The sequence below is a fragment of the Ahaetulla prasina genome, chromosome 2 (assembly GCF_028640845.1).
Source record: "Ahaetulla prasina isolate Xishuangbanna chromosome 2, ASM2864084v1, whole genome shotgun sequence".
Classification (NCBI taxonomy): domain Eukaryota; kingdom Metazoa; phylum Chordata; class Lepidosauria; order Squamata; family Colubridae; genus Ahaetulla; species Ahaetulla prasina.
In genome coordinates, this window is record NC_080540.1 from 90,043,964 (window position 1) to 90,069,529 (window position 25,566).

The window sequence follows — 25,566 nt, forward strand, 5'->3', positions numbered from 1 at the left end:
TGTGTGTGTGTGAGAGAGAGAGAGAGAGAGAATCAAATGCTACGACACAGCTTTGTTCTATAACAAGCGAATATCAACATAAGGTGTATCTATTATTTCCAACACCATGAAAAAACAGTCTGTTCCAAATCCTCTTCTATGCATCTAGTAAATACAGGAAATATTAATTATTTCTCCAAAATGGCTGGTCTGATTAATCTTCATCAGAACAGTTCTAGATATTATAGGATTCTAATTTATTTAGCAGGCACTTGTCAAATCTAACCCTACCCAGGTTCTAAAATGGCTGTCACCCTCCTATGTGAGGTAAACCCAAGGTTTGGATCTGGCTATTTCAACAGTTTTCAACTACTCAGTGTGAACAGAATCTTATTGCCATGCTTCTGGAATTTCTGTCTGTCCCCAAGTGACATCCTGATTCCACAGTCCATTTGTACAAAGTGCCATCTGCAAAGTTAGTCCTGGTGTCAACAAGTAGAAGCAATGTGAGTCACAAAGCAATTAAGCTCAAGAAATGGTGAAGTGTTGACTGCATTGTGTCCCAAAGACACCAGTGCCAGCTGCTTCACGTGCTATCTCAAACCATCTTTCTATGTTTGCTGTTCTTAGATGGGGGCTTGTCAGCCTGGGGACAGTCATAAAGCAAGATTAGAAACCCAGAGTAACTAATTGTTTATGACTCACTGTCCTTGGTCTTTGGCCCTAAGAAAGCAGCCCTTCCCTTCTCTTCGTTTTCCTCGGCTGCCCCCTTGTTAAGATGTCAACAGTCCAAAGGAGCCCCACAGCATGAGCTCTTTTAAGGCAAAGTAAACTGGTTTAAAATGTGACATGAGTATAACAAAGATTTAAACATTTCTTTCATGTGGGTGAAAGCTGCACGTTTTTCCCCCCCAAAAAAATAATGTTTGCAAAAATTGTCAAGAAATGGATTAACATTAGTTGAGGCAGATTATGGTTAGTCAGAGAGTCAGCCAGATGTTTAGACTGGATTTGGCATTTTTATCCACCCATTGTGTCCTTCATATCCAAGGTCTGAGATAGCCAGATATTTTATTTTTATTTATCATATTTATTTACTGCCCACCTAATGATTCAAGGTGACTCTGAGCTGGCTTGATGTTGTGGTTCGATGGTATTAAAGGTATTGTTGCACGATGTAAATTGTTGCAAGTAAAGCTGCCTTTTGGAATTGACTAATGATGATTTTGTCAATGTTGATAGTGTTTATTATTATCATGGTTACATTATTATTAGTATTATTACATAGTAGTCATTGACATCATTGCTGAGTGCCTGCAGCTAAAAACAGGTTTAGTTCAAATGAGAGATATTTCTCAGTAATCACACCTAATCAAAATGATTAGTTGATAACTTTCAGAATATAAGAGAATGCATGAATAATTTATTACAGTTCTTTTTTATTTTCTGTATATTTAGGACGTACTGGTTATTTACAGAGGAAAAATTCAGCAAAACTATCCAATCTATCTCAGCAAACTTTTGTACATGTATATAATCTTAAGGTGGGGAAACAATTGGAAATAGGTATTCCTTGCACCAGTCCTTTAACGTGGGAGAAACAAAGGAATTGAAAGAAATTTTAGTAGTAGTTTAATTAAACCAATTCAAAGAAGTGAACCAAAAGAAACATAATGAATTGATACTGATACTCCAAATATAAGAGACTAAACTTCAAATATGAAACAAAAATATTCAGCAAATATTTCCTTTGAAGAATAAATGCATTTATTCTTAGCTTTTAGCATGCTAAGCCATGGAAGTCCTTGTTTATTACTGAAATGGGTATATTACCAAAATCTCCTGCTTATACAATAGACATGAAACATTTCAAAGCCATTTAATAATTCACATCTAATAATTTGTAGCATTAAAAATATACTTTCCCTTACTAAGAGTATTTACCATGCTCTAAATTTAAAAAGGCATATGGTCACATTCTCTCAGCCCAACCCACCTCACACGGCTGTAGTTGGGAAAATAGGCAGAAGTATTATGTACCCCACCTTGACTTGTACAAAAATAAAGATATTATTAGTTATTTAGACAGGATTTGGCATTTTTATTCACCTATTGCACGCTAACTAATGAGCCATGGTGGCGCAGTGGTTATAATGCAGTACTGCTGGCTACTTCTGCTGACTTCCAGCTGCCTGCAATCTGGCAGTTCAAATCTCACCAGGCTCAAGGTTGATTCAGCCTTCCAGCCTTCCAAGGTTAGTAAAATGAGGGCCCAGATTGTTGGGGGCAAGATGCTGACTCTGTAAACCACTTAGAGAGGCCTGTAAAGTACTGTGAGGTGGTATATAAGTCTAACTGCTATTGCTATTGAGTCCTTTTGGACCTAGAGCAGGCAGATGTTGCTGCTTATTTTGTTATTTATTCAATTTATATGCTGCCCATCTCCCTGATAAGACAATCCTGGGCAGGGTTGTTCGATGATGTTGTATCATTATTATTTACTCCTTCCTCACCTCCAGACTTCAAAATAGTATTTCAATGTCCTTCACAAAAAAAATGGAAGATAATCACAAATATCCAGAAGATTTTTTTTTAAAAAATATTTAGGCTTATAAAACTACCTTAAAAACTCATGCAAACAAGACAAACCTGTGCAGGCCTAATGAAGAGACATAGGCATGCTTTTGTTGCCAAGTTCTGCAGATCATGAAGTTGAGGAAAAAGAATAAGGCAGTCTACAAGAAGAAAGCAATTAGTTCAAAGTCAAATATATATCAAGGGGATGAAAGAAAGTAAGTCATCCAGTCAGCTACAGATAATCCTCGACTTACGACTTTTATTTAACAAGAGTTTGAAGTTACAATGGACTTGGGAAAATTAACTTACTGTAGGACCTGTACTTGAAGTTATTATCCTCACAAAATCCCCATCCCCCATCATATGAGCACAATTCAAGCACTTTGACAACTGGTTCGCATCTATGACAATTACAGCACCTTGCAATCACATGATTGTGATTTACAATCTTCCCGGCTGGCTTCCAACAGGTAGAGTCAATTGAGGGAGCAGACTGAATTAATGACTTTCTTGATTACTACTAGTTTCATTTCATTGGCTGGGTTCACACACCATGTTAAGTCATAATGTGGTTTGCTTGTTTAATAATTTAGTTCTTGTTTTGTCAACAGGTAAACTCCACTACTGTAGCTTGCCACCACTGTTGTTTGTGTAAACTCGGTCATTGTGGTCTGCCACTAGTGCTTGTTCAACAAACCATGGATTAACGCAATGGGTGAATCCAGCTAATGTACATTTTCTGCTGCATGTAATGGTTGCTATTAGTGGAACCCAACCAAAGGTGTAAGTTGATTATTTTTTGAGAATTCCGTTTTGAGGTTATGCCCTCTTCTGTCGGCTATAATCACACAAAGAAGATGCCCACATTCATTTTAAAGAACTGGTGAAATTTTCTACAAGTTTGATTACAGTATTGATAGCAGAACGAGTCAGTGAAAAGTAGAGTCCTGGTCTTATTGATTCATTCTGCTCCTTTCTTCATATAGGGAAATCATGATCGAGTTCCCACATTGTGGGAAGGCATTGTTTTAATCATGCTTCTTAAATAAACATAGTGGCCTAGTTGGCACATAATATTATGCCGTATAGTATATTTACAAACCCCCACAATGATTGGACTTACACATATGAAGTGCACAGCAGTCATCTTTACCAGGTAGACCAGACAGGAAATACAACCAGATAAACTAACTCTACTTTATTGTAAAGCTATAGAACAGAGTCTTGCAAGTCTGAAAGTAAAATTCTCCCACGGTCTCCTTTACCGCCTGAAAAACTGAGGTGAGTCCTTTCTGAGTGTCTTGCTCCACCCATTAAGCAGCTAGAGGCTATGCTGTCTCTTATCTGACCATTCTCCAGGCAGAATCTTTTTCACTCGTCACCCACTGTCTTCCCCACATACCATTAAAATTGCTGACTATGATGATGAAGCACATTGAGTTCCTATGCTTTATAGCCAGGGAAGCTTTAGGGCAGCCTTTTTTGAGGGCTACCCCTGATGATATGGGGCTGCAGGTGCCAGAATCCTCACCAGCACAGGAATATAAATCCTCCTGCTGAGGCAGTAACAGATAAATCATATTAGCACTGATGATGTTACCTAGTTGGGATAATGAAGTATCTGCATGGAAATAAGCAAGCTCAGAAAGCATCAAGGGCCTCTCAGATAAATCTCTTGCTAAGTAGGCTGGCAGTCCAAGCTCTTAAATAAAATTTTCCAGAAAACAATGCAGGACTTTTGGCATTCTAAAAGACCCTGTTTTGTGGAAACCAATAACTGATTTCCTTCCCTCTCTTGACTTTGGCTAGTTTTCCACCAGAGGTGGGTTCCAGCACGTTCTGACCAACTCTGGAGAACCGGTGGAATAAATTTTTAGTAGTTCAGAGAACCGGTAAATACCACCTCTCACTGGCCCCACCTCTATCTATTTTCTGCCTCCCAAGTCCCAGCTGATTGGGAGGAAATGGGGATTTTGCAGTATCCTTCCCCTGCCATGCCCACCAAGCCACACCCACAGAACTGGTAGTAAAAAAATGTGAATCCTACCACTGTATTTCACCATCTTGATTGTCATGTTCTTTTCTACCTGTACCTCTGCCTACTTAGCCTTTAATATGACTTTAGTTCCTAATGCTATACATACTGTACAGTATGTAAAACCGGGGCTCTATCATCTGATCTGACCTATAGTTTGGCTTGAAATAAGTCACTTGGCTCCTGCCTTTTTGACCCACATAACAAGGCCTGAGTAATGACCAGAGGCTGACAAAATATAATTTAACAATTAATTAAACTTGTAAATTATATGACTCTATAATTCTGATCTGGATCAGATGAAGATTTAGATTTTGTTTAAGTACTCTGCGTCCTTTCTTTTCTCTTTCTTCCCAAACACCCATGCTTCCTCCCCTGTCTAAGACAACAGCAAGTCTTTCTCTAATAGCAACAGGACCTATTTGGTTTTAACTCCTAGGAATGAGTTGATTAGATTTGTCCAGTAGAGTAGCGTATACAAAAAGCTACTGGGTTCCAGTGTTGAGAGTGTGACAAGTAAGTTTGACTCTCGGGGAAATGCATATCATTCTGGGTATGTTAGTCTGGAGATGTAATGGAAAGGCTGAGTTCAAGGCATAAATTCTTCCTTGATAGTCATTGGTGAGGTGGAAACTAGATTGGTGGTGCTGCTGCAGATGCCGCCTATAGGGCCGGGAGTGCCGACCGCTGGTGGGGTAGGTGTGGTTGTACTGGCTGGCTGCGTTTGCTGCTGCATCTTCTTCTTGTTCACTTTCCTCTCCTTTGCTCGCCGGTTCTGGAACCAGATTTTCACCTGCAGGGACAAATGAAGGAAGATTAAGAAAGCTTAGGTAAACAGTTCCTCTTAATCTATCATAGTTTACCATTAATATGAATGATTGGTGAAGCAGTTACATATTTTCACAGAGGAACAGAATGGATTTTTGGATAAATATTGCAGAGGAACTGCTTTGCAAATTTCAGAAAAGTGTGTATACTGAAATACGAGTGCACTTTTTTCATATAATGGTTCAGGGAGTAATTAAAATGAGACTCAAGCAAATTCTTCATGCCTATCTAAAAGTCCTTTCATTTATTTCCAAATGAGTATAATTTTTTGTATGTATGATACAAATATGATAGTAAATATCCTGAATATTTACCCTGGCAGCTCTGCTTAATAAGCCTGTGTAATTTAAAAATGGGGTGATGGTTTCTACCTGGAGGAGTCTCTGCAGCACTCACCTGCCGCTCAGTGAGTCCAAGGGCTGCTGCCAGCTCCGCTTTCCGCCGGATGGTGATGTAGCGACTGTAGTGGAATTCCTTCTCCAGTTCCAGCCGTTGGTGGTCTGTATATACAACACGGTACTTGTCTTTTGTTCTGGTCTTGCCTAACAAAAACAAAAAGTTGAACGTGGTCTTAAATATCTAGATATAAAATATGTGAAGCATTTGACAGCCATAATAATGAGGACAGTATGAGTGTGAAATAGGAGGAGAGGAGAGGAGAGGAGAGGAGAGGAGAGGAGAAATACTGCAACAATATGTTGTTTTGGCAGTGGATACTCACTTTCTGAAAACTAAGAGCCATACATTTTGTTTTCATACATATAATCTCCCTTTCGAACTATCATTCAGTTAAATCAAAATTAAGCAATTCTGTTTTATAAAAATTATTATCTATGAGATATAAATCTGTTGCATTGTTAAACTTTCATTATTAATACTGAGGAATTTGAATTCATCCCAGGCTGTTCACCTGCCTGTGACATGTTTTTATTTCTTTTGTCCTTTATTTGCATCTCACCTTTATTATTTTTATAACTAACTCAAGGCAATGAACATAAACCACACACCTTCCTCCTCCTATTTCCCCACAACCACAGCCCTATGGGACGAGTTGGGCTGAGAGACAATGACTGGTCTAAGACACCCAGCTGGCTTTTATTGTTAAGAAGGGACTTGAATTCACAGTCTCTTGTTTTCTAGTCTGGCGCTTTAACCACTAGACCAGTGTTCACCAACCTTTCTGGGTTGGTAACCCAGCGCAGGGAGGAGGGAGACGGGATGGTTTTGTGTGAGGGGCAGGCACACCCCACACAGCTAGTGTGAGTGGGACTGTGAGCATCTGCCACTCACATGAGTGGGGCTTGACATGCTCACATGCTCACCCACCGCTCATGCACCCTGGTTCTTTTTTTAAAATTTTATTTGTTTTTTTATTAATTACATTTCTTAGTGCTTAATAAACATTGTGTTGTCTGGGTATTCAATTTGCTTAGAATTTTCAATATCAATCTATCCATTTCTGCACAGTCTAGTATCTTCTTCATTATCTCTTCCTCTCGCGGTGTTTCTTCATTTTTCCACTGCTGTGTGAATATAATCCTCGCTGCTGTTACAACATGTAATATTAAATACATACTTTTCTTATCTATTTTTTCTGATATTATACCTAATGAAAAAAGTTGAGGTTTAAAGTCTACAGGTTTCACTATCATCTTTTCTAGCCACCTGTGTATCATTGCCCAAAATGCTCACCTACCCTCATGCCACCCGGTTCTGAAGGGGCCGTGGTCTTGTAGTGGGTTGCGACGCAGGGATTAGGAAATCCTGCCCCACACCAAAGATTAAAACAGGTTACTGTTTTTCTGTTGTTATTACTGATTTCCTCTCTGAAAATTACATTTTTATACTAGAAAACAAAACAGATCTGAACATGATTAATCAATGTTTATTTAACTTTTTTCTTCCTTTCTTCCTCCATTTAGATCTAATTTGACAGGATCCAATAAGTGATTTCTGTAGCACCGATGCAGCAAACATTACATGAAGGTCTTCTATCCATTTTGTCACAACGTTTTATAGTTTTAAAACCACCAGTGCACAATCCAGCAATCTACCAGTAGATGAATTCAATAAGATTTTATCCTCTCATCTACAGAAACCTGCAGACTTTCAAAATCTGTTCTTAAAGGTTTGAATTTTCTTGAGCAAATTTTAAGAATGCTGTGGGCTACGTAATGAAGTGTTTCCCCACAAATCCTCAGTGATAATTCCTTCCACTGACCAAAAAATGTTAGTGGATTGTATCAAATCCACTACAAAAAAATATGAGTGGATGAACTGCAGGGCATACTCCACTCGCCCCAGTTTTTATTCTTTTTAAAAAAATTCAAATTCTTATTCAAGACCTGCAGAAAGGTAGGATGCAAGTGTCCCACTTGCATCCTACCAGCATTTTTTTCTGTTCCACCTCCACGTTTGGGAGATAGGTTTCTTAGAACTTGTATACTCCCACTCTCACAGAATAAAGATTACCCTTATGGTAGCACAGATAAAATATAGAAATGTATATATATAATGAAACTTTGTGACTGGCTGCACATGATGTGGCGAGTCTTTCTACAAGTCTAGAAGTCATCCAGATGCTAATTCTCACATGCTATTTTCCAGTGCTATGATTCTGATATTCTCTCTAGTTGCGCCTTATTAATTTTACTTAAATTTTTCTCAAATTAAAAAAAAATAAGTAACGGACTTTGAAGATGCAGATAAAATGACTACTGACACACTCTGATTTGGGGGCTGGAGAAGACTCCTGAGGATACTGTGGACAACTAAGGAACAAACAACTGGACCATGATTCAAATCAATTCAAAGTTCTCACTCAAGGCACAAATGATCAGACTCAATTCATCCAACTCTGGAGACAATATGCAAAGACCTTGTTCTCTAATTAGAAAAAGCTCTAATGCTGGGAAGGATGGAAGGAAAGAGAAGAAAACCAGGAGGAATAAGCAATTTTTCCCTACATTATAAGATTTAGAGCGGTGTTATCTTCCTTTTTTAAAACCTCAGGAGTGTCTTGAAACCATTATTTGTCTTTTTGATTGTTAGAAATAACAATAATGCGAGTTGGCATGCTATTGCAGTTACATAACAACTGACACACAGAAAACTGAGAGAGTTCATTATTATTTATTATGCATACTGATAACAAGACAGAAGGTTTTCATCGCTTTAAATATTAATTGGCCCAGAAGCTCTTGAATCCTCTGTTGGATTTGTTAGTATTTAAAACTACTTCAGATTAATTTTTTTCACAAATGAACAGAACCACGTGGAATCCTATATTCCATTAACTCTCTAGTTTGAGTCTGTGAAGCCTTATTGTAAATAAGGTGCAATTAAAATACTCTGTATATCCTCATGAAAGACAAGCATATAAAAGAAGCAGTACAGGTATCTCAGACATCATGCCTGGGAAGAAGAGCTAACCGATCCTCCCCTTGGCCTCCCTATAGTACAGTACAGAGGTCATGTAGTACCATCCCAAAGCAGGCACTATTTTAGAGAAGGTGTAATGAATTGTGGCTCCCAAAATTGGCCCACTTCTGGGACACCATGCCACGCAGCCTCCATGTAGGAAGGCCAGGACAGCGCCATGTAGCTTTCATATTTTAGAAAGACTACTTAAGCAGATCGGCTGCTTGCCAAAAGAAATATATGAAAAAATAAGGTGGACAGAATTGCTATGGGTAGTAGGGAGGTGGGGGGTGGGACCTTGTGGGATGGGAAGCAGGCCCAAGACCTGGCACTCTGTTCAGATAGATAGATAGATAGATAGATAGATAGATAGATAGATAGATAGATAGATAGATAGATAGATAGATAGATAGATAGATAGATAGATAGATAGATGATAGATAGATAGAGGCTAACTGAGTGACTTCATCAACATTGACAATTTCTTTATGCAGTTTCCATAACTTCAAGGAATGCAAGCATTTCATAAAGTGTCCTTATATGCCATCATGTTTTCCCAGTGTAATTTTCACAGCAAGGCAAAAAATCTCACATAAAAGCTGTAAAATTTAAGCAAGACGGGAAAAGTAAAGTAATTGAAACAGATTTTGAGTAGGAAGGTGATTTCAAGCAAGAGGAATAAAAGACGCCCAAAAAAGAAATGAAAATATTCAGATCATATTAAAGGCTTCTACTGTCATTCACTACTACAGCAGCTTGTAAATATATATTTATATATAATCTTCACACATTCTAATTCAAGAACCAGTTCTTTTTAAAACAATGCATATTTTTTAAAGATTAAAATGTTTAGGAAAACTAAAAATGTTTCTCTGGCAATAAAAAGAAAATATCATTGGTCTTTGATGTACCTGCCTAGGATGGGAAATTCTACAAATGGATGCAACAATCATTAATGTTTTGCTTGTTTCCAAGGAGATGTTCCCACTATTGAAAGGGTTCCAATATGTTCAAAGTATTGGCTCCAATTAATCCTAGCTGCTAGAAATCTTAAAACTGCATTGCTCCTGCCAAACAACTAATAAATGAAACGGTTATCCCTTTCCAAGACAGTCATACTTTCTACTGTAATACAAGCTCAGAAAAGATGTTCCATATCACTGAATGGACCTGAATCCTTTTGCATGTACAGTAAAAGCTTAATCTGAGAGCCATCTTAATCGAAAGCCTTATCCTTCAAGATGAATTGAGCACAGAAGAAGAATGCTCCTGAAAGACCTACTCAAAAAAAACCCAAAACTCAAATATTATCATCTCAGCGAGGGTCAGCATGAATGAGGAGACGGCTTACAACACGAACCATTTATTGACAACTCCTGAACAGAATCAACATTAGAAAAGAGTTGACAGCTCATAAATACTGAGCTGTCAAAAACAACAACCAATAGCGAAGCCCTAATTTTCCCACCTGAAGGGATGCGGAAATAAACCAATCAGATTGCATCACGTGAGCATGCTCAACGCTCCTTCGGCAGCTCAACCCCTTTCCTCCAAGATGGAGCATGCGTAATCTGCCAAATAAGCTGGAAGCCGGCAGCTCCGTCCCGATCTTCTTACAATAGGACCAGTAGACCCAGGAACAAACTGTGGCCGCCGAACCTCTGACTCTACCAACGGTTGGGAGATGACTTCGCTTGGCGGCTTCTCAACACCAAAACTGATAAAATAGCTAAATACACTCAATATACTTTGTAAATAAAAGAAACAAAATGTTTAAAAGTTATGATATTTATATAGTTACTTACCAAGCTCATCTAAATTATATTAAAATAATATACAATTACAGTCCCCAAGGCATGTCACAACGTTTGAGCACCCCTAATGTTTGGAAATTGAAAGCTGAAAAATTTGACAGGCCCTAATGTAGTAGGTCTCAGAATCAATCATCAACATTTTTATCCAGAACCAACATCCTGTGGGTAATGGGAAAGACCCTTGACTGGGACCATTGATTTAACGTGCATTTTTTTCCATTTAGTAAAGGGATACAAAAGTAGGCCAGCATAATTTACTCTGCCCCAACAGGGAATATGTGTTCCGCCTTTGAGCAGTGCAGTCTTGACAGCTTTACAGTAACATGGGACCAAGCAAAGAAAAGCCCAGTTGGCTGGCTGGATCAACATACACACACACACAAACAAACAAACAAACAAACCAGTGGTGATTGCTACCGGTTTTCCCCGGTTCGGGAGAGCTGGTAGTGAAAATCTTGATATGAGAGCGAATCAGTTCGCTCCTAATGTCAGTTGGGCCCTTCCGCCCACTCCCGCGCTATACTTACCTTTATTCCTTTGTTTTTAGCTCAGCTGTAAGGCAGAGTGGATTGCAATGCCTCAGCTGGTGTTTTTTTACTCAATGCGCTTGCGCAAAACACAACTTTGGCACACGTGCAAGCAAAGCGATCATGTGCAAGGCAATCGCGCGCAAAGCCTGTGCGCGATGCAAAACTGATTAGAATCCACCACTGAAACAAACACACACACACCCCACATGCATACATATGTAACTGTTGGTGGGTCTTCTGCCATTAGGAAAAGAATTCATTAATTGCTCTCCTTATTATAGGACTGGGAAGGAAACATGTTTTGACTGATTGCTAGACCATGAATTTATCCATCTGTTGCAGGGGTTCTCAACTGGGGATGTGTTACAATATTCCAGGGGGTGCAAAAACTTGGGTTTAGAAGTTTCAAAATTATAGTGTATCTGTATATTATATGCATATGATTATTTATTTTTTAAGGGTTTCGAGAATATATCAGAAGCATTCTAGGGGTGTGGGGTATAGAAAAGGTTGATCTATTGGAACCTGATCCTTGAGGTGGGTGAGGATTTTCTGGCTCTCCTGCTTCCCAACTGCCACTCATATTGTCGAATTAATACTGTAGCTAATTTTGAAGGAGTGTGTGAATGAGGAAGGCTATCTGTTTACCCAAAGGCTGTTCTCTTCTATTTTACTGGGAAGTCCCCACCTATCTTTTAGATTACAAGATTCCTCTCACATTTTTTTTTATGATCTCTCTTGTGCCCAGAATGTTTCTCTCTTGCTTTCTCTCATTAGTCCATCTCAGTCCCTTGTTCATCACCCCTCCTTCCCTCCCTCACTTTTTCTCTGTCTTTCTCTTATGCCTTGTCCACTCTCATCTTTCTGTTTTTTACAATTTTGCTCTCTTTATCACTGTATTTTTTGCTCTGTCAAAATCAACAAATAGGATAATTGGCAGATGCTGGATTCCTGCTTCACACAGCACTGCTCTTAAGCGAGTTGCTTTTTTTCCATGTGCATCTCACACTCCTGCATTAATTTGACTTGAATAATAAGAACCCTGCATAATGCCTGACCAATGCTGTGAAAAATAATTGCCCAATGCTTGATCTATCTTTCTCCCAAAAGAAAAGACATAGTTTGCAGAAGCCAAAAGTTGCTGGACAAATCCTAGCCCTGCTACACCGTCACCATGATCTCCAATAGAGCATTGGGACTACACACACTTAATAGTTGTGTTGGGGGGAAATAGAAAACCCCTTTAACATTGGATCAGATAAATACGAAGTTAGAAAAACTCAGCTGAGTGGGGGATGAGACAAAGGTTGTATCTTGGTAGTATACCTTCACTGTTGGTATATCTTCACTGTTAAGAGGACATAACAAGTTTTGAGACTCCACTAGTGACTGCAAGCAATCAGGGGCTGTAATATTAAACACTATTGCTTTGGAGAAGAATACAACATAGACAAGGCAAGCAAAAAAGGGACTTAAATGGCTGCTACTGTTCAGTCTAGTTTCAGATCTGTGTTATTGTATTAATATAGACTGGGAAAACTTAGCATCAGTTTATAACATGCCATTCCATTCAAGCTATTTTATATTTATTTAGTGTATGGCATATCATATACAGACTTGCAATATATATAAAAATTTCCCCAAGATTAAAAACACAATAAAATATGAATGCTATATTCAGATACCAATGTCTAGGCCATATAACCATTGAAGCACAGCATCATTTATATGAAAATAATCAGATACTGAACCAGTATGTGCCCACAGCTTACAGCTGGCCACGGTGTGTTCTACAGTTTGATTTGGGGCCCCACCATCGCACTGAGGGGAGGATACTATACCCCAGCAGAAACCACGTGAGGTATGAATCCTATTCTACATTGTCCATTTCTGGCATGGTAGTTCAAAGCCTGGCACCCTTTTTGTGGGGTCATTTATATGTCCTCCTGTATCTAGACATTCAGCAACCTGTTTGGCTTTTCATTGAGAATCAATGTTAAAGTTGTTGAACAGATATTGTGCACGTGCCAATGGGGGTTCCTAGATTTGAACCTTCCGGCCGATGCATGAGGAAGGTCGGCATGCACCGGAAGTAGTGAGCTGTTTATAATTTTTCTATATTCTCTCACTAGTGCATCTTGCCTTTGTAAAACTGGGGGCGGTGTATGATTCAGAACAGGAAGCCAGCAAGTCAAACTGGTTTTATTACATCTGCTTATAATCTTCATGTGTTATTGAGTCTGGAGTCTAGCTTACTTGTATGGCAGCTGTTAGGCCATACAGGGGCACAGTATTCAGCTGCTGAATAGACTAGCCCTAGTTGTGATGACCTGACCGTGGCAGGTAAAGCTCCCCATTAAGTTCCACATAATTTCTGGAGTATTTTGTGCAGTGTGTGTGTGTGTGTGTGTGTGTGTGTGTGTGTGTAATTAGAATCAGCTGCAAAAGTACTATGATGATTGCAAAAAAACAAAAATCTGATGGTGAGTATGTTCCCCTCAGTGCAGGAGAATTTGTGATCCAGCTAGAACAGACCTGTCAAACTGGCAGCCCGCAGGCCAGATATGTCACATGCAGGCCACGCCCACCCAGGCTCCACCAAGGCAAAAAACATCGCAATCCGGCCCGTGACACCATCGAGTTTGACACTCATGAGCTAGATTGGGGTCCCCAACCTTTCGGACCTCAGGGACCACTAAATTCATATTTTTAAATCCTGCGGACCACTAATATGATCTGCCTAATGACCAGCTGGGTGGGTGTGGCTAGGTGGTCATGTGACTGGGTGGGCATGGCCAACTCAATGTCACTCACATTGCACCTCGCCGGCCTCTACTCACCCCTCCCCTGCCAGCCACTCCTCACCTCCCTGCCCGGGCTCCTTAGAGCCCCAACAGGAAGCAGTTGTTGGAGCTAAGCAGTCACCATGAGAAAGAGTTGGCAAAACAGCTGGCTCAATTCAAATTGGATCTGGCTGAAAAGGAGGCTCAGCAGAAGCACCTCATTGAGGACTAGGAGCATAGGTTTTCTAAGCAGAGGGAAGACCAGGTACCAGCGCCTGGAGCTCAGCGGGCTGAGATGGTCAGTTAGTTCCAGGCCATGATACAGTCCCACTGGAACAAGGCCCTCCGGCTCCTTGCCACCAGCGATGCTTCCCTCCAGCCTTCGCCCAAAGCCCTGCACCAGGACCCCAATTTGGAATTTCTGTCTCTCTCCAACCCACACAAAAAGACCCCAAAGGATGTGACTCTTTGTAGCAACACAAACATTCATTGCACATATCCGGCCCAGGGGCCATAGTTTGAGGACCCCTGATTTAGTGCAATATATAAAAATGCAAAAAAAAAAAATTTCTGCAGACCACCAAAATTTTCTTGTGGACCACCAGTGGTTCAAGGACCACCAGTTGATGACCATTGAGCTATATGATCAGTCTTTTCATGAATGTGGCTCCATTCGTGGTGTTCTTTAAATACTCTTGTAAGCGCATGACAACCTGGGATAGGACTTCTTGGCGCAGAGGACAAAAGCCTAATGTTTCAATACTACATGAACTTTCATGTAGTAGAAAAATTAAAATGGGATGATAGAAATGACCCATCTCTTTATTACTTCTGAATTGGCACAAAACACTTGAGAAACTGAAAGAATAGTGTCAGGAGGAGAAATGGTGCCTAGTTACGTGATTTATGACAGATCAGCTATTAGCTATTAGTAATAAAATCGTAGCAACAGGTGGCAAGTGATCAGCCCAGGGGAAATATGTTACTTTCTAGTCAAACAACCAAGCCCAAGCTAATCAGTTCCTTTTTTTCTCCTTGCATCAAACAAATAATGTGCATTTATAGAATATGCATCAATGCATGCCTTTATTTGTGTATTTATTTAAATTAGTAAATAAAAACATATACATAAAGCTGTATACTACTCAGTCAGATAGTGCACACATTTAAAAGCAACAAATGACAATCATGATACATTATATGAGATAACCAACACCTTGTACTGCACTTGGGAACCCTCTGGCAACCAGTACAATTCATAAAGCAGCAGCGTTGCATATGCATTTTGAAGGAGTCTCATAATTACTTTGTTCCCATAGCTACTGTTTTCTGGACTAACTGTAGTCTCCAAGAAGTCTTCAGGAGCAGTTCCAGGCAGAGCACATTGCTGTAATCAGAATGCAGTGACCAAGGCATGAGTGACCATAAGTAGAACTTCCCAATCGAGAAATTGGTGCATGAGATAGATTTGTGTAAAGATCTTCCAAGCCACTGCTCTACTTTTCAAGTAGGAGCTGAGAAGTGGCCCCCAAAATGTGAAGCTGGTCTCCATGTGGCAATGCAACCCCATGCAGAACTAAAGATGAGCAATCTTCAAACCCAGATGGTCCCAAAATCCACAGCTACTTGATCTTCTAGGGTTGAGCCTCTTCATCTTGACCATAGTTTAGATGCTTGGCCTGCCAAGTTTGAGATATATAACTGGGTTTGTGAATGCACTAATGGTTTTAACCCCATGCTGATAAATTACTTCACTCAGCAGCCTCATAAAGATGTTAAATATGTAGGAGCAGGAAGAGAATTGACCGCTAGGTCATTTCACAAAGCAAGGATCAAAGGCATCTTATTCACACAGACTAGAACTGAGCCTGGGCCAGTAAACTGAAACTGAATCTGAACTGAAGCCAAACTGACATAGTTGTCCCTGTAGTTATTAAACAGATACCCTTAGGATCAATGCAGTCTTGTGAAACCTACAACATGGGCTTTTTTCAATAGGTCTGTAGGCATTTTTCCTTATTGCACCAATATGATGGGAGTATCGTGTACATATAGAAGATAAGACTCATCAGTATTGCGTGTGTTTACTGTCCTCAGGGCACTCTGTCCTATTTATATTTGAAAATATCAAGCTGCTGATGCCAAGTATGAGCTTTTGCCAGGAACACAGAAAGAGGAAGGAGCTCCACTTAGCCAAGTCCCACGGTTAGCGTAGATTGTGTCAAAGAGATGTGTAATTTGTGGATCCCCTTTTCATTTACTAGGATCGCTGCTGCTTTTCACTGGAAAAAGTTTAGGTGTCGATTGACAGGCAAAGGAAGATTTTCATGAGACGCAAAATATTATAGCAAAAGCCAGACAATTCAACTATTTGGGTTCCATTGCCAAAATCTCAACATTCCAACTTTCAAAGGTGAACACTGAAGTAGAATCTGATGAAAGGCTGAATAGTCAAGTGTTTCTGTAAGAGTTGTACCTTTTTATACAATGGAAGTGCAGAAGTGGAAACCATGTAAATTGTTGAATTTCTGTTGTCCCTGCAGTAATGGCAACCGTGGGAAAAAACCAAAAGGGCTAAACTGTTCCAATGAGAGCCGAAAAATGTCACTATCAGTGATACCTGCTTCGAGGGAGGGGTTTCTCCTTTGTCTTGACTAAGGTTATGGTGTATCTGCTCCTCAAGAAGCCATTGCTGGAACCAAATAATACTGGATAATTTCCATCCGCTCTCTGACCTTCCTTTTTTTTAGATAAAGTTGTTGAGAAGTGTTTGGGCTTTGATCATGGAGGTGAATGGATTAGCTGGATCCATTTCAGTCAGCTTTCAGGCTGGATCACAATTCAAATATAGCATTGGTTGCACTTATTGATGAGCTGTGCCAAGTCAGGATGGGGGTAGTGGGGGTAATGTGTCCATCCTTGTGTTCCCTGATCTCTTTGATACCATCAATCATGTTATCCTTTTTGGTTGGCTGCGAGGTTTGGGCGGGGGAGGGCTATTTTATAGAGCTTCTCCTTTCTTAGTGGCCAGTTTCATTCAATATTAACAGGGAGACAGAGAGTGAAATCCACAGCCCACACTTGTGGGATGCCATGTTGTTCAACACCCACCTATTTAAATCTATATAAACCCATTGAGATCATGTGTTAGTTCAGGGTCAGGTATCATCAGATTGCCCAAATTTAGTAGGCAATATGAGGCTCCCATTGGACTCAGACAGCCCACCCAAAGGACAGGTGGTAGCTGTTGCCAAGAGGGTCTTTGCGTAGATACATCAGATGCACCCCTTCTTGGACCAGACCTTTCAGGTCATTCTTAGCTACTATATGAATGAATTATGTAAAACAGTGTACATGAGGTTGTTTTTGAAGACCTCCCCGAAGTTACAGGTGGGCCAGAATGCAACACAATGGGCAGTGATGGACATATCTTGTTATGCCCATGTGACCACATTGTTCCACGAGAGCTGCACTGGTTACCAGTTTGCTTTCTGGTGCAATTCAAAGGGCTGTTTATCACCTTTATCCTTCATGGCATAAAGCCTGGTTATTTGAGGAGTTGCCTGATTCTAGTTGTTTTGTCCATCTGTTGCAATGAGACAGAGTCACTCCATCCTGGGTCCCATCAGTTAAATACTGTCATTTGTGGGACTCAAGAAGCAGTGTCTGCCTTCTGAATCAATATACCCCCAGAAATTCATACAGCTCCCACCCTGATGACATATCAAAGATATCAAAGATCTCCAGGCTCTTCAGCAAAGTAAAAGATGAGCATTTGCTTGATGGATTTTTTTGGCTATACATATTTTTGGAGGTAATTCATTATTTCTTTTGGTCTTCCCCCTCCCACCTTTGTAAACTGTAAATCCCCCAGAATTGTTGAAAGACAGAGGACCTTTAAATTGTGTAGCTAAATAAATATTAATTTGAAGTTGATAGATAACCACTTTTGATGTTGCAGCAAAGGCCACTGCAAGGCAGTTTCCCTGATTTAAATTCCAACTTTATCAAAAGTTAAAGATACTACCAATCTTCATAAAGAATGCATACCAAGCTAGTGCTTCATCCAATCAATCTTCTTCTATCTTTTTTCTCAAGAGACAATTAAACTAAACTAGATTGCAGTAATTAATTTGTCTCTGATTGCAAAGTAGGGGTCACCTGGATCTGTGTAGGTTTTTTTTGTTTTGTTTTTTTGAATTTATATCCCGCCCTTCTCCGAAGACTCAGGGCGGCTTACACAGTGTTAAGCAATAGTCTTCATCCATTTGTATATCATATACAAAGTCAACTTTTATTGCCCCCAACAATCTGGGTCCTCATTTTACCTACCTTATAAAGGATGGAAGGCTGAGTCAACCTTGGGCCTGGTGGGACTTGAACTTGTAGTTGAAATACAGTCAACATGTGAGAAAGATGTTCAGCTGTGAGATGCTCTTTATAACATCCATATATTTTCTCCAAAATGAATACTAATATATTGATTGGTCTACTGACTGTTACGTAGCAAAAGAAAGTAAGAGTTTCTTATGTTTCTTGGCCATCATCTAGTGATTATCAGGATTTGTGGAGTGGAGATGCAGCCAGTGAGTCATTGAAGAGTGGAATTTAATGCAGATTTAAGAATGTGTTGCTGCAGAATTCCTTCAGTAACAACCATTAGCAAACGTATCTGTTAAAATTTGCAGCATAAGAATGTCCTTCCTTCCTTTAACAGGCCATCTGACTCGCAGTGACTCTGGGCAGCTTACAATTAAAAAACCAAAAAATTACAAAAGATCAAGAAAGATCATGAATAGCCCTAAAAACAATATACAACCAAACACACATTCCACCACCACCACCCCACTCCAAGTCAACCTTAATTCTGCTCCAAAGAAGAGTCTTTAATGGAATCCAGAAGATCATTAAGGTGGGAACTATCTATGAAACAGAAAAACGTATACAAATGTGGACAGTATTTGCCCTTTTTTGTGTGTGTTTTATAAATTTGTTTCATGTTCTTTGTCTATATTTTATATGAAATTTGGGAAAGGAGATAATTTCCAAGAAATGGATAAAAAATGTAATAAATATAGGTTTCATTCCTAACATTTTAGAAATTATGTAATCCTGGGGAGAAATGTCTCTTGAACATTGACAGAACTCCAAGGTTCTGTCTTAAGAGTAGTACTCTTCAACCCCTTCATAAATGGTTTAGATAAGGCAGGGGTTGGCAACCTTAAACACTCAAAGAGCCATTTGGACCTGTTTCCCACTGAAAAGAAAACACTGGGAGCCACAAAACTCTTTTGATATCTAAAATGAAGATAACATTGCATATATCATGTTTTATCTTTATGCTATGTATAAAAACACTATAGTGTGTTGCATTTATGAAATCAAGGAATTCCTACAAAGAAAACAAATTTTTATTTCTGCATGCAACAAAAACATTTTGAACTCCGGAAAAAAAAGATGGGTTGAAAAGCTCAATAAATCACATGTCAGCGGGTGTCGTACATTGGCAGTTGTGAGACATATTTTGAGTGACAGGGAGCCACAGCAGAGGGATGAAAGAGCCACTTTTGGCTCCTGAGCCGCGGGTTGCAGACCCCTGAGATAAGGGGATAGAAAGGGAACTCATTTGCTGACAACACCAAGCTGGGGAAAATAGCCAACACTTTAGAAAATAGGCTTGACAGACTTGAACACTGCCCCTATCCAGCAAAATGCAATTCAGTGGTAAGAAAAAGTATGTCACTTAGGCAAGAACAACCAAATGCATAGAACGGGTTCAACAGCACTAACTATGAGAGAAGTCTAGGAGACCTAGTGGACAACCACTTAAATATGAGGCAGCAGTGTGCTGCAGCTAGCAAAAAGGATAATGCAGTCTTAACTTGCATTAACAGAAGAATAGTATCAAGATGATGTGAACTATTAGTACTCCTTTACAAAGTACAAGTGTAAGAACATACTTGAAATACTGTGTTCATTTCTGGTCACCATGATACAAAACAGATGTTAAGATTCTAAATATTCTAAAGAGTGCAGAAAAGAGCAATAAGGATGATTAGGGGTCTGGAGGCTAAAACATATGAATAAATGGTTGAACGAACAGGATATGTCCAGTCTAGTGAAAAGAAGGACTAGGGGTGATATGATAACAGTTTTCTAATGTTTGAGGGGCTATCCCAGAGAAGAAAGGGTCAACTGTTCTCCAAAGTACCTGAGGACAAGAAACAATAGATAGAAACTTATCAAGAAGAGATTGAATCTAGAACTAAGAGGACATTTCCAGACAGGGAGAGCAATTAATCAGTGGTACAGCTTGCCTCTAGACTAGAAGTTGTGGGTGCTCAATCACTGCAGGTTTTCAAGAAAAGATTGGACAGATAGTTGTCCAGAATGGTGTAAGATTTCTTGCTTGAACAGGGGATTGGACTAGAAGATCCCCAGGGTCCCTTCTGTTATTCTGTATTCTGTAAATTGATTGAAGATGAGATTATAAAGATCAAATTGTTTTTATATTCTACAACAATTTGGGCTAACAAATCATAGGTCCAGAATTAACCAAAGGAAATTTCATGATTCTCAATGTATTTGAATGTAATTTCTCCAAACCTAGTTCAGTTCCTTAATTACTGCCTATACTGGCTCTTTTCAGAAGATAAGATATACAAGTAGTCCTCAACTTACCATAATTGAGCCCAGAATTTCTGTTGCTGAGAAATTTGTTAAGTGGGTTTTGCCCCTTTTTACAACTTTTCTTGCCACATTTGTGAAGTGAATCACTGGAGTTGTTAAATTAGTAACACAGTTGTTAAGTGGATCTGGCTTCCCAGCTGACTTTGCTTGTCAGAAGGTCCCACTGCATAAGGAATTAACTTATTCTTACAGCTAGAAGATCTCATGTGATAGGAATCCATGTATGAAAGTGCCTGACATTTCCAACAAAATATTCTTTCACTTGAGTCTGCTCCTTTAAGTAAGAACCCCGATACAGATACCCACAAACATAACTCCTTAACTTCAAAGACAGTCTCCTGTAATCTTTGCTTTCTAATTAACTCTTATTCTTTACCCATTAAACTAGTCTCCTGATAATAGGTCTGGAGCTGAATTCTCTCTCTTTCTCCCCTCCCTGCCTCCCTCTCTAATATATGTATATTTTGAAAAGTTTATTGCTGACACCCAACTATCTAAAGATAACTCAAGAACACTTATTTTGTCTTTTTTCAACCTTACCATAGTTCTGAAAGGTAAATGACCCCCTTGATCAGTCCAGATAAATCCACTAATGAGACAAGAGGCAAGGAGTTCAAAATGGAGATCAAGGGGAGGCTAATGTCTCCATGCAGTAAAGCTATCGTTACCTTTGTTAATGTATAACTCTAATAATGCTCAACTTAGCTATCAATAGATAAAGAAGCTGCTTTAATATGCTCACATACCATAAAAGAATCACCTCTGAGTATATAGAAAGGGGTAGAAAAATTGAAACCCATTCAGGTTCCTTTATCCCTAGCAATTCACCCTAGAGAAATGATTTTAGCCAAGATCAAGTGTACTGACTGCATTCTTTAGGGATCAGAATAGCTCAGTTAATTACAGATTGATTGTAACCAGGTCTCTGGGTAAAGGGGTAGATCAGGAAGTAAAATAAGCCTGTGCTATGTGAAGCTTTTTCTCAGCAGGGGCCGTGGATAGCTCAGGCTGTAAGGAGCCTGTTATTAGAACACAGTAGCTTGCAATTACTGCAGGTTCAAGCCTGGCCCAAGGTTGACTCAGCCTTCCATCCTTTATAAGGTAGGTAAAATGAGGACCCAGATTGTTGGGGGGGCAATAAGTTGACTTTGTAAATATACAAATAGAATGAGACTATTGCCTTATACACTGTAAACCGCCCTGAGTCTTCGGAGAAGGGCGGGATATAAATGTAAACCAAAAAAAAAAAAAAGCATACGTTTCATTTGAAAGATGCTGGAGGTATATATCTAAAATTCAAAATTCTTCATGAAGTAGTTTAATTGTAAGGTAAATTGAAGAAATATTAATATTAGCAATGTTATTTGATTTAGGTAAGTGATATTAAAGATATGAGAAGATAGAATATTGTTTACTTTTGGAGATTGGATAAAAATTTAAGAATTTAAGCTGGAAATATGAATTATGTTTGGGACACTGTTAAGGAAGAAAGGTATATTATAGAAGAATTTTTGATGAATACTGGAAGATGGAATATCGTTTTGGTCTTGATCGATGAAGATTGGATATATATTTGGTCTTAATTGATGAAGATATTTTATTGATGAACTGAAAATACTAACTTAATTGGAAGATTCTGAAGATTTTAGGAGTGGAATGGACTGATATATAATGGACTGGAAGAAGAATGTTTTTTTTGTTTTTGGAAGGGGAGTTAAGGTCTTGACTTATGTTGTATTTTAATTTATGATTGTTAATTTTATACCCTGTACTTTGTTCTGGGAAGTCTCGGGGTGGGAGGGGGAGGGGGAGGGGAGATGAAGGATCAATGTAAAGGAATGATTGAAGATATGTAATTAAGAAATAGAAATAATTTGAAATGAAAGCGGGCTGCTCAGCTGCCATTTCAGAAGGGAATGGAAAGGAGAGGAGGAGTGAAGGAAGAAAGCAGGTAGGAAAGAGAGAGGTAGAAAAAGGGGAAAGGAGAGGAAGAAGAAAGGGGAAAGAGAGAGGGTTAGAAAGGGTGGAAGAGAAGAGTAGGGAAAGAGGAGAGGACGTAGAAAAGCGAAGGAGAGGAAGGATGAAGAAAGTAGAAGAAAGTAGAGAAGGGAGGAGGAAGGTTTGTTAAGGAAGGAAGTGGTAGCTGGGCAGGTCCGAATAAGTAACAAATGAAAGTTAATGATTAATGTTGAATAAGAGACTGTATATTGAATAGGTTGTTGGAAAATGAAAATAAAACTTTTTACATAAAAAAAAAAAAAAAATTCTTCATGAAGTTCAATTTTTATATACTGAGAGTCCTCAACTTATGACAATTGAACCCAACATTTTTGTGGCTAAGTGAGAAATTTGTTAAGTGAGTGTTGCCCCATTTTACGACTTTTCCTGCCACATTTGTTAAGTGAATCCTTTCATTTATTAAGTAACATAGCTGTTAACGGAATCCAGCTTCCCCATTGACTTTGCTTGTCAGACATTCACAAAAGATGATCACATGAGTCTGGGACACTGCAACCGTCATAAATACGAACCAGTTGTCAAGCATCTGAATATTAATCATATGACCATGGGGATGCTGCAATGCTCATAAGTGTGAAAAATGGACGTAAGTCACTTTTTTCAGTGCCATTGTAACTTTGGATGGTCACTAAAGGAACTGTTGTAAGTCAAGGACTACCTGTATAGCAATACGTATTATTAGACATTGACGTTTTCCTCATGATGGATAATGGGAAGATAGAGCTTTTATGTTCCCAAATAATGCTACAAAATAAATAAATAAAATGAGGTACTTTCAAGCTGCAAATCAGATACAAAATGGGACAAACTTTTCTTACCCAATCATAATATTAAATTATAATCTCAGTTCCTGAATGGATCTTGAAAATCCAAAGAAAAGGATTAGCGGTGCTAATTCCAATACTTTATTTTAGTGAAAAGCCTCCTTATTAAATCTTTAAATACCTTTATGGTTGCATGATTTCCTTTGCAAACACTTTTAGATCCCTGCCTCAAACAACTGTAAAATATTAAGAATAATGAACTTTTTTGACCCGTTTCTTTAGCTCTTCCTAAAACTAGTCAGAGACAGACTTACTGGTACATATTAGGGAAGTTTGAAATGTCCTGAAACTTTATCATCACAATTTCATTGCTCATATTAATTATTTAAAACATCCCTTAGCTAGACATGTCTGAATCTTTCAATGTATATCCAACAGAAAGCAATACTGTGCCAATGAAATACCCTGTTTTCCCCAAAATAAGACATTCCCTGATATATTTTTTTTATTTGCATTTATATCCCGCCCTTCTCCGAAGACTCAGAGCGGCTTACACTATGTTAGCAATAGTCTTCATCCTATTTGTATATTTATATACTTTATATAAATTTTAGTTGTATGTGTACTCTGATTACCCTCTAAGAATACATAGTCATTCACATCTAAATTACAGTAATATGAAATGCAATACTATAACACATGCATATAGTATTGATGGACAGTGATACTTCCAAAGCATTTCTTTTGCAGCATAAAATAACTGTAAAATTCATTATAAAGAACTCTCTAGTTGAATACATCTCTTGGTGATTACCTGGACATAACCACCTAGCCTTCTTGGGAGCAATGCAGAAGTTGCCTGTCATTACCTTCTTCCCAACCTGATTTACAGCATTAGATTATTTGATGGTTTGCCATCAAAACTTATTAACCCTCCTTCGCTTTTCAAGATTAGCCAAGGTCAATTAGCTGTTGCCACCTACTATATGGCATAAATTCAAATGAAACAAACAAAATGTTAAAAAGTTGTGATGTTTATACAAGTTACCTGCCAAGCACATCTAAATTATATTAAAGTAACCAAAATATCTTTACATTCCCCAAGGCATATCACAACTTTTGAGCATCCCTAATGTTTGGAAATTGAAAGTTGAAAATTTTGACATGCATTAAATTGGCACAAGTTCATTCTACAGCATAATGTCCACAAAAGGTAAACAAAAACATCTCAAAAGTGAATTGTTAAACAGGGTGAATAACTAATCATTTCAAAGTAGCCCACAAGTGACTTTTGCTACTAAAGATGGACTGCCATCTTTCTGTCAAGTGGTTTAGAGAAAATCCTACAAAATATTGCAACCCATACTCTGAATTTGAACAAAAGGCTATAAACAAATTCATGTTTCTCATAGATCTTTGGAATAAGATCTATTAAACATAGAAGGAATAACTTCTGTATAGATGAATTACACTGTCAGAGAAAATACATCATTACATTCTTTTCTTCTTATAAGATACTGATGTGATAGTTATTACAATAAAAGGATATTAAAAAATGAATTTTCTTTGGATACTAGAAAAAAGAATAGCTACTGTACTAAGATAGATATGTGAGTCGATGGAATGGCCACTTTGCACTGAAATGACTTTTGCTGGGAACTTTTGACACGTGTTTCAGCTTGGAACAATTTCTTCCACTTGTGACAACAGTACAGCACAACAATACTTTCAGTTATGAAATCTAAAACTCTAGTAATGCTGCCTACCATATAGCTCAATCTATATGATGCTGCAAAAGAACCAGGTCAAAAGTCCTACAATCTCAATATTCTTTATTCCAGAGGTAGAAAATGAACGCTGCCTTTTAAATCAACAGGACTTAAATTTAATGTTGGTGACACTGTATGTGTCTACTTTCATGAAAGTAGGAGTAACGATCTGATCTAAAGGTAAAGGTAAAGGTAAGGTTTTCCCCTTACAGTTATGTCCAACTCTATGAGGCAGTGCCCATCTTCATTTCTTAGCCAAGGGAGCCAGCATTGTCTAAAGACATTTCCATGGGCGTATGGCAAGCATGACTATATGCCGAGATGCATAGAATGCTGTTACCTTCCCACTGAACTAATA

General features: G+C 38.7%; 1 protein-coding gene across 1 annotated transcript in view; it reads right to left on the bottom strand.

The window, feature by feature from the left end:
* Window positions 1-5,180: 5,180 nt before the first annotated feature.
* The window catches only part of CDX1 (caudal type homeobox 1), a 34,130-nt gene continuing 13,744 nt past the window's right edge, over window positions 5,181-25,566 (bottom strand). The window contains exons 2-3 of the mRNA XM_058170648.1: window positions 5,816-5,961; window positions 5,181-5,384 (exon numbers count right to left, since the gene is read on the bottom strand). Of these exons, the coding sequence (XP_058026631.1) occupies window positions 5,181-5,384; window positions 5,816-5,961 (350 nt within the window). The remainder of the gene's footprint in view (window positions 5,385-5,815; window positions 5,962-25,566) is intronic.